At 36.5% G+C, this 10,048-nt stretch overlaps 1 protein-coding gene across 10 annotated transcripts; it reads right to left on the minus strand.

The window, feature by feature from the left end:
* Window positions 1–709: 709 nt before the first annotated feature.
* Window positions 710–9,807, minus strand: LOC148782628 (uncharacterized). Of its 10 annotated transcripts, none has more exons than XM_088865969.1 (10): window positions 9,715–9,807; window positions 5,609–5,842; window positions 5,135–5,301; window positions 4,454–4,552; window positions 4,230–4,298; window positions 3,615–3,689; window positions 3,023–3,112; window positions 1,949–2,116; window positions 1,227–1,308; window positions 710–1,079 (listed from the first exon to the last, which is right to left on the minus strand). In XM_088865969.1, exons 1-10 carry the CDS (start codon window positions 9,773–9,775, stop codon window positions 952–954), a joined length of 1,173 nt encoding a protein of 390 aa, XP_088722095.1. In that variant the 5' UTR covers window positions 9,776–9,807; the 3' UTR covers window positions 710–951. The 10 variants fall into 10 exon arrangements, 9 of the variants coding, with proteins under 9 accessions (XP_088722095.1, XP_088722094.1, XP_088722093.1 ...); XM_088865968.1 differs by having other exon boundaries at window positions 1,227–1,314; XM_088865967.1 differs by having other exon boundaries at window positions 3,615–3,755.
* Window positions 9,808–10,048: the final 241 nt, after the last annotated feature.

Here is a 10,048-nt window from a genome sequence, read left to right on the forward strand (position 1 = left end):
AATACACTATTTTCAAAACTTGAAATCCATTTTTTTCTCATGTCAGTGCATCGTCAAGATGATTGATTTGAGGATACTTGGGAATAAAAACAATTTTTAATGAAATTTTTTATGTACGCTCTAATTAGATGGTTTAGAGCCTCAGCTCTGTATAAACTTTTCCCTAAACTTTATCATTTGAATGGAATTTGAAATTAATTTTTTAGATATATATAATTTTTTACATGGAGATCATTAATAAGACCAGTGGAATATAATCTCCTTCACTCAAATAATAGATAGAGAGAGAGAATATTACACAACATCTACGAGTCGGGGGGATGTGTTTCTACATTTGTGTTCCTCAAGGTATCAAACATCCATCTTTAAGATGGATAATAAAAAATCTTTCCTTTTCAAACCTTTACAGGATTATTATGGAGATTTCATTGAGTCTAATCGTGGTGGTTTGATCGAAATTAGATATTTATTTAAGGTTGCAAACTACCATATTCTTAATTCTTGGTTATAGAAACTGATTCCAAATTTGGGATCTCAATGCCCAAGTACAGGGCCTTCAATTTAAAGCCTTTTACCATGACTACTATCATAATAATTGGGCTTCAGCCCACAGTTCAACCTGAAAACAGATGATCCAAGTCACAAGCTCAACTTTGAGTTATCCACCCCATATATAATAATATTTATGTTTAAATGCTTTTGTACTTGATTTGAGATTGACTAACACTAATATATTCATTTTTAGGCTTGGAACCTTTTAAAATTATTCATAAAATGATCAAACAAATAAAAAGGAGAATGACATAGAAAAGAATAGAAAAGAGGATGGTTCTTTCTCTTCTCTTCAAACATGATACAATCAAGGATCTCTAGCTCTTGCTAACTTTCTTTGCTGTTGTCTCTTGCCTACTGGTTCAAACCAGAAATATTTCCTCAAGCTCTAAAGAAGATTTACTTCTCTATGATGAATTCCTGAATTTCAATTCCTGTGTGTCGTGCACCACCTTGTACTCTCAAAAGAACCTCATCACCAACTTTCAATGTTGTTACAGGTATAGCTGACATATTGTGCTTGCCAACTGCACAAACATGGACAGTCCACTAAGAGCAAATAGAAATCCAAATGGAACAGCTCTCTCTCCCTGGGTGTGTGTGTGCGGCATGCGCACGCGTGCTCAACTTTACTCTTAACAGAAACCCAAATGGTAATACACAGTCAACCAAACCTTGGAATGGACATACTAAACCAACAGTTTCGGCATTCTGTAAGAGGATGCTGTATTTGGTTTTGTCATCTGAATCATCTATCTGCAACTATCCAATGCATACTATCAGATTCTGATGTTCCGAAAATACCATTTACAATCCGTTTCATATAAATAGTTCATCAGAGTTTACATGGACAATGAGAAGCGATTGAGTGAAACAAGTGAAAAAACCAGAGACCCAATTAATTTGATAGTCAACAACCCAGCTGCTTAATAAGTAACAGCTACCAAGAATTCGCACATTCAAGGAAAATACAAAACTAATGAATCTCACTATCAGTTTCTCCTCAAAATGAATTTGATCTTTAATGCTTGTAATAGAACACCAACTGGAAGAAGCATATGTGGATGAGCGGGTGCTCTTCTAAGTTTTCAGAGGCATGGGAAGCTATTGAAGAGGTGAAGCTTGAATTCAGAGAGCGGAATAGGTTTTGGGTTGTGGAGTAGAAGTGCTGTTTTGGAAAGATCGTCTTCTAAATGAATAACAATATATTTAACCGAGTGTCATGCAATTTGTACACTCTGAAGTGAAGAGCATTCTCTGAACCTATTTCTCAATAAAAAAAGTCAATATACCATATTTTTGTGTCTAGCTTTCCTATAGAGCTCTGTATGATATACTTTTGCAAAATACTCTCTCCCTCTCTCTTTCTTTGTGAACAATCCACCAGTAAACATACCTTGGCTTCCACAAGAATGAGTGGTCTAGTCTCAATCTTGACCCTCCCAACAACCGCTGTCCTTTGTCTACCATTGAGATCAACCACAATTACCTCTTTACCTGACTGCAATTCTGAAAGGTAACAGGTCTTGCCTCCTGGAACCACAACGTAAGCATGCACAGGGCCCTACAATGATTTGAAGCATTTCAATACAGGATGTTTTGCAATAAATTAGCTATAAGAAGTAGCACATTATTATTGTTGTTGTTATCAATGTTTTTCAGATTTGAGTTGCTTCGGCTGAATAGGCCGAAGTCTTCGGATTTTCGGCCTACAGAAACAAAGCGAAGCTTTGCTGCATCTGCTTCGGCTTGCTTCAGGCTAATTCAGCCCGATTCGGTCTAATTCGGCCTCTTTGGCCAAAGCTTTGGTCCGTCTTTTTTATTATTTTTATTTTTATTTTTATTTTTTGAATTTATTATTTTCAAAATTTTATATTATTTTAATATTTTTCATATATAACTATATGCTTTATTTATATTAATTTTCTTAAAAAATTCCAAAGTCTTCGTTCGAATAGGCCGAAGCACCGACTTGCTTTGTTTTTCTGACTAAAATGATGAAGACTCCAAAGCGAATCTGACAATAGTGGTTATTGTTGTTTTCTATTTCCGTATGGGAAGTTGAAAAATGATAAAACTCAAACTTCACACCATCTTATTAAACAACATAATATGCAATTTCCAAGTTTCAAATATCCTCTCTCTCTCTCTCTCTCTAACTATCTATCTTGCTCTATCTCTCTCAGAATTAGCAAAAAATATTTTTTATTTTTACTTTTGAGATAGGAAGCTGCAGAATTACTAAGTTTGATTTGGCACAGTTTATCGCACGACATAATCTGCAATACCAAGTATTAATCCTCTCTCTCCCCCCCACAACAAACAAATGCTATTACCAGAGTAAATAAAACTTGGAATGCATAATTTTGAAAATGCCATTTTCTCAAGCTATGAGTTGTGAATAAAATTTTTTTTTGGACTTGTAACCTGTAAACTTCTCTTGCTAAGCCATGGAACATTTTCAACTCACCGCATTGACACGAAACGGTCTGCTGGATATGTAACTTGACGCCAAGCATTCAGAATGCACCAAGAGAAGTCCCCTTGCATATGATCCTACCTAGTAATCACAATGACCAATATCAGATAATTTGAAAAGAAAAGGTCTATAGGAAGATAACATGAGCTTTACAATAAATGATCATTAGCAACAAGCATAGTTGAATGTTAACTTTAATATTTTTAGCAGTTTTAGAAGTTTAGGCACTCATATTAGTGTGGAAATGCCATCAGTTTTAGCAGGAAATGCACAATAAGTATCTGTTTTTAACTAGAAGAGTGGAGTTTTTGTACCACTTATGGGGAAAACAAGTATCATAATCCTTCAGGGTAAGTCTATAAATTTCAGTTCCGCTCTCTCTCGATCTCCATCTCTCGACCTTCACGTATGAGTGTTATTTTCTGTCTCCTTATTATTTTCATGCTAACACCCAAATCTTTTTCTTCCCCTTTTTCTTTTCTTTTTCTTTTTTGATAACTCATCCATTTTTGCTCTTGAAAGAATTAAAAAAAAAAAAAAAGCAATACAGTGAATGCCAAAGCAGGACTTGTGGAAGGCAAACCAGTAGGCCTTCACCAGGCCTCATGAGAGTACATAGATCCACGCACACGCGATCGCCCATTCCAGCAACTTGGACCTGTGACACAGTGGCTTTGACCAAACTCAAAACATTCTTCACCTCATTTCTTCTGTCAAAATATTCCTGATCAATTATCCTTAATGAGAAAGAACTGATCCCCATACAAGGTGCACCAAGGTTTAGAATCGTGCAAGTGTGTTGTGTGCATGCGTGTGTCCGTGCATGCATGTGGAATCTTAAGTTTGGTTGTGTTTTAACTTTACTTGCTCCCATAATACCAAGTTCATATTTAAAGGCATGCTAGTGGTATTTTTACACAAACTCCCAAATAGAGTTCAAGTTTTACCTAAGTGGCCAACTTACCTGCCAACTGCTCCCCCAAAAATTAAGGCTAGAGGGTATGCAAATATAAGCACAATACAATCATGCAGACAACCACATCTCTAAATTGCAAATAAAATATGAGCCCATGCACTTTCGTAAGCCAGACATGCCCATGAGCAGCAAAAGATGGAAAAAAACAAAAGAAAATTAACTTCAATTTAAAATAACTTCAATGTGATTGCTCCACCTTGAAAATAAGAAAAAGAAAATCACCTTTAGCTTAAGAATGACCTCACTATCTTCAATTTTCAACACAACTCCACTCAATCCTTGTTCCAAGGCCTGCATAAACAATGGAGCTCAACTTAGCAATATATAGAAAATTTAAAAATGTAACAATGCAACTTACCCAAAAAAATATATAGCCATTATTGAGAATGATTACATGCTAGATCAGCTCCGAACCCAATTGATATCATAAAAGATACAAGAATAACCTCAAGAAAAAGTTGCGCTTCTGAAGGAGTCTTTCCAATAGCCAACACCTTAGTTTGACTACCTTGGAATACTGCAACAATGTTTTCGGCTGGTATCACCTAAATATATCATTCAAGCGTTACTAAACAGTGAATGCACTAAAGTTCTAAAATGGAACGCACCAAAGGAAAAGGAGAAAACTAAACCACATAAAATCAATAGAAAAGACTTTCTTCGTAGGCTTTCATAAAAGCATTGCTATCCTAGACAGCAAAAGGTCTTAAATGCAAATACATGAAAAGCTTGATATTGCTTTAATTGGAAAATAAAACTTGAGTAACATAATGAATCACATAATATCATAATTGGGAGACGGCATAAGAGAAAAATCGATATCATTAAGATACTCGCCATGCATGATAGGATAGGATAATATCATTGGGAATACTAAATGCAAAACTATAAACGAATATCTTATCTAGAAATAGTGTATGGATATCGGTAAGTGCATACATGCCACAAACTATCTTGTTCAGATTGCAAATTTGATTTGACCTGTTTGTCACATTCTACGGTACCAGGAACTTCTTTCCTTTTCATTTATTTCATCTTTCAATTATGAAAAAAAATTAAGCCGTGAAAAACAGCACCAGCATAACTTCATATAGAAATTTTAGGTTATGGAGATGAACAAAAAAAACCTGCCAGTCCATCAAACTTATAACTACATTCTCTGCTTGCCCGTCAAGTAATTGGAGCTGTTCGAGTTGTTCTGGACAAGAAATTTCAGAAACTATGGCAATCCTTTTGTTTTCAGAATCAAAAATCTCTCCATCTTGAATAAACAGAGGCTTTATCATAGCAATTGCTGCAGATGAGAAAAACCGCCAATGGGTTAGGATGAAATATAGTGACACACACACCCACACCCACACCCACACACACACACACATATATATTTGGTCGTTTGGAAGATTCAATCTATAGAGTTATAAAGAAACAATGAGGGTAGTTACATTTTTTTTATTACGAAGTATTATAAAATTATTGATGCTATAGTACAGTTCCTACTTGAACAACCCAAAAGATGCTACAAATTACAATCCAAATGACTATATAATCCTTCCCCGAAAGGCTTGAATATGAAATAATAAAGCATAAAGATGAGGCCTCACATGACCATTCATCGGCTAGCTTTCTACTATGCGAAGAGAAGACAAAAGTGTTCCAGCCTCTCTCAACAGCAGCAGTCATGACATCCTTCTTTTCGGTCCACACCCATACAGCTTTTGGCGGGTCATAAATCTCGAAATTTGTAGATGAAGGCATCATAGCCTGACACTTTGCTTGTAACTGATCTCTTGAGGCCATCTTGAGAGGACAAGACCATACACTATGACAATTATTTCCTAAGCATGAAACACAAAAGTCTCGCTCAGTCGACAACAAAACTTGAACTGTTCCATGCAAAACTTCACAGCAATTTGAATTTGACAAGTGAATGGAAGTGAAGGCAATTGATAATCAAACTAGAAGCAAGGATAGTAAAAGAGCAGCACGAAAAAGGACGAAAGAGAAATGTATAGTTGTTTAATTGATGATATCTGAGGTCGCTTAGGCGCCTAGACAAATGAGGTCAATCTCCAAAAGGTTCCTGAGTCACTAATAGTCAGTTAAAATCCATGAATCTCCTTATCTGAGTCCAATTTTGAAGGTTTGAACTCATTACAGATCAACTTCTGCATGTAAGAGCTTATCAGCGGTGAACTTTGCAGGTCTGTGCTTAACCACGGTCAACTGGCGAGAAGCTTTGCTTGACCGTGGTGGCGTGGTCAAGATCTAAAAACTCTTCCTTGTGGTATAATAGCAATTCAATCTGATCAAAAGAAAGTCAGTTCAATTGTTTTAATGCTTCGCCAGATCTTAACGGTGGTTAAAACTTATAACAGACTAATGAACCAAAGTCCGAACAACATTCAATGGTGAACCGTGTCCAAGCCAAAGAAGTGGTGTTTGAAGCAAATGGGAAGTTGAATCAAGTCTTAACCTAGGTGAAAATAGTGACATTCTCACTTCTCAGATGTCTGCAGTCAAAACTTCAACTACCGAGTTAGGTGGCCATGCTACTCAGTGAGAGCCAAATGGAGCCAATCACAACATTGCTTGGTCAATTGAACATCTTAACTGACGCTCCAACTTGACCACAAACACATCAACAAAGAATTGGTCTTCCCATTGGGGCTTTCAAAAGTTAGTTTGACTGTGCTTCACAAGAGGTATGAGGATTCACTGTTTTCAAGGTGGTAGATGCCCTCATCTTAGGAACTCCAAGATGCAAAAAAACTGAGATGAATAGTCAAATGAAACACTTGTTAAAGGTTTCCCTTAGTTGCACCCTCTAGAGAAATTTCTGAGAATACAAGAATCCTACAGAATTGCCACAACTTGGTCTAGGCTCTTAGGATGATTGCATGCTGATGGAAACAGTTTTTCTGAAAATGATAGGAAAACAAGAGAGGAAATCAAAAAGTTCAGTTAATAGCAGTTTGAATAGCAGAACCATTGATAGATTTTCCCCTCTTGATTTTTCTAACCTTTTTAAAGAAAATTGAGTCAGGTATGTGTAGAAAAAGGTCATTGTAGATCTATGGTTGCAGACTTGAACTAGGTGGGGAGTGCTTGAAAGTTCTGACCAATGTGCATAAGTGGTTTAGAGTTCTTAACGGCAGTCCACTTTTGGACCCACTTAAAACCGGTTAGAGGTCAGTGGACTTCAACCATGGAAAAGGACATGACACTCATAAGGTCACTGCTTAAAAGTGGTGAAAGATTGAGGCTTAATGCACTGTATGTGCTTGAAAATTTTAACATCGGCCAAAAATTGCTAAAGCAGAATCATCAGCAGTCAAAATTTATGGGCTTCAAATTTGTTAAGAAAGCATTGTGAAATCGATCCCAAACTCAAGCACTAGCACAAGCATTGCTCTAAGCATTTCTACCATCTAATTCAACCCATTAATCTTGTGTGTTGATCAAATGCTCAAGATCCAGGTTCGCAGCATGATTGCTCTCTTCAATGTTCAAAAATGCGGATTCGGGTGCCTAGGCATTTTGGGTGCCTGGCCGCCTAGGCGGCCCGCCCAGAGACAGAGTGCCCTCACCGAAATTGAAACCTCCCCCGGACCCAAACAAAAAAAATAAGAGAGTTCTCAGGGCATGGTTTTAAGTCTTTGGGAGTTTTTAGGGCAATTTTAGAGCCCCAAACTCCTCATGAAATAGACGAAAGCGTAATAGTACAATCATATAACAGATTTACGGATACAAGTCTCGAAGAGATTGTAACTTGTAAGACATTAAAATACTTGAAATCCCAAATGTCATTGTAGGAAACTATAAGTCTAGAATAGAACCGATACACAAAGTCAACAAGGCAAAATCAAAAAACAAATACATCAGGTCATCAACCAAACATGCAAATATTTCGTAAAAAAAAAAAGGTAAAAGAAAAAAAACATGATTCGCTACATAATATGCTGTAGGAAAATAAAATCAAAACCCTCTTTCGAATATGATAATACTTTTAAAAATATCAAAATCGAATTGATGTCGGTGCAAACTTCGTCTATTGGGTCGCCAAAAGTCCTCAAAATCAACTACTACAAGCTCTAAATCCACCCACGAGCCATTGCCTTTGTTTTGGAAAGATATCGAAAAATCAAAACTTTTTCGATTTTTTGATAAATCACAAAAGAGTAGTATTTTGAGGAGCTTTTCTCACCCTAAAAGCCATGGTTTTTGTTTTGGGGGTTTAGAATACCATCCCAAACCCTTTTCCCCCTTTTTGGATGGGGGAATTTTGGCAGGCGCCCAGACTATAGTGCCTAGGCGGCGCCTTGCCCGCCTAGGCGGGCGCCAAGAGACAGGATGCATAATTCCACTGCACAAAGAGGACCTAGGTGTTTTTTGAAATTTCTCTCCTAGGCGGTTGGGCAGCCGAATTTTTGAACTCTGCTTAAATTGAAATACAAATGACAGTGGTTTGAAACACCATTAAATTCAAACAATGCAGTGGATATGAAGAAGAGACGCCGCATATTTGCAAACGATTTCATGAATGAATAGTGCTTATATTTTCTGGACAAATTTGTGCTTCCAAGTATGTGTTGTTCATGCATTTAGGTGAATATTTAGGTGGATGACTTGCATTTTTCATGAGGACAATGTGTTGGGTTGCACACAAGGAAAGAAAGATAGATGTTGATGTGTTTAGGTGAACATTTTGGTGGATGACTTTCACTTTTCATGAGTAGACAGCGGCGGGGGGAGGGTTGGGGTTAACAAGAAACGGAAGCAATTAGACAGATAGATGGTGGATAAATAACTTGGTTTTGAAATGGAGGTCAAAACTTGATGAAAAGAGCCCAAATAAATTCAATCAAAAGCAAATTACGATCCCTTCAACGAATGCAATATGCTAACAAGGTAGTCCCAATCAACTGCACTAAAGCCGGCATAGTAATGAAGTCAAAGAAGGAACCAATAGATAGGAAACCACAAAAATACAATGTACTAATACCATGGTTTTCTCCAAAATCATGAATACTATTTGGCATGCCACTGATGCTATTACATTGCTTTGATCAAACTGCATTTAGTTCAGAATCTACCAGTAAAGCAACTAGTCAATTTGGTAGATCGACTTTGTCATTTTCTTATTTTTTGAGGAAATAGTTAACATTTTATTTGCATTTTCTCATCCACATATAGTAAACTCTAATGATTATAAAGCCAACACTGCCTGTAATTACTCACCCATGTATGAAACTTCAAAAGGAAATATGAAAATCTACTTCGTTAAGTTATACAAATCAACTATTAAACCTTTCAAGTGGTTGATTCACGTTTCTCAAATTTATTTATACAATTGCCTATTTTTTATAGGTAATTTGCACTAAATTAAATCACTTACGAACATATCTAATCTAAGATTCTACTTTACACAAACAATTAACTCAATAACTATTTGTGTTATCTTCAGATTAATTAGCATTGCATAAAATTGTATCTTAAATGGGGCTTTGGCGCTTTGCAATTTATAAAACGCCCAAATATCCTCCAATCATTTACAAGATCCATGAAATCTGTATACTGAATTCGCAGCAAACAATCATCGAAAACAAGAACTATGCAGAACAAAGTATACTCAATCCAGTAAGCTAGTGTTTAAAGATTGCAGACAGAGAAAGCGCAAAGAAATGGGGAATTGAGATTTGGAAGATGCCTATTTTAAGAGCGAGAGGAGGCAGGAAAAGCTTTTGAGAGGCAGATAATAAGATAGCCATTTTTCATTCCTCTCCAAACAGCTGGAGTTCATGAAATTATTTAGAACGCTTTGGACATGGCATACGACCGCGCACCGTAGAAAAAAGAATTCATTTGAATTTTCGATGCAGATTCTATAAGGCCTGGGGTTTATGAAAACGGAGTAAAACCTCGTATCAATCCTCATGTGGAAAGCACTTTAGGCATTAAAAAGTTCAAGATAGCTCTAAAATCACTTGTCAACACCGACGATAAAATTTAAAGGTAAAAAAATGATTCACTTGTCAACACCG

This window comes from Amborella trichopoda, chromosome 4 (assembly GCF_054954075.1).
Source record: "Amborella trichopoda isolate Santa Cruz 75 chromosome 4, AtrichopodaSantaCruz75HAP2 v2.0, whole genome shotgun sequence".
NCBI lineage: Eukaryota > Viridiplantae > Streptophyta > Magnoliopsida > Amborellales > Amborellaceae > Amborella > Amborella trichopoda.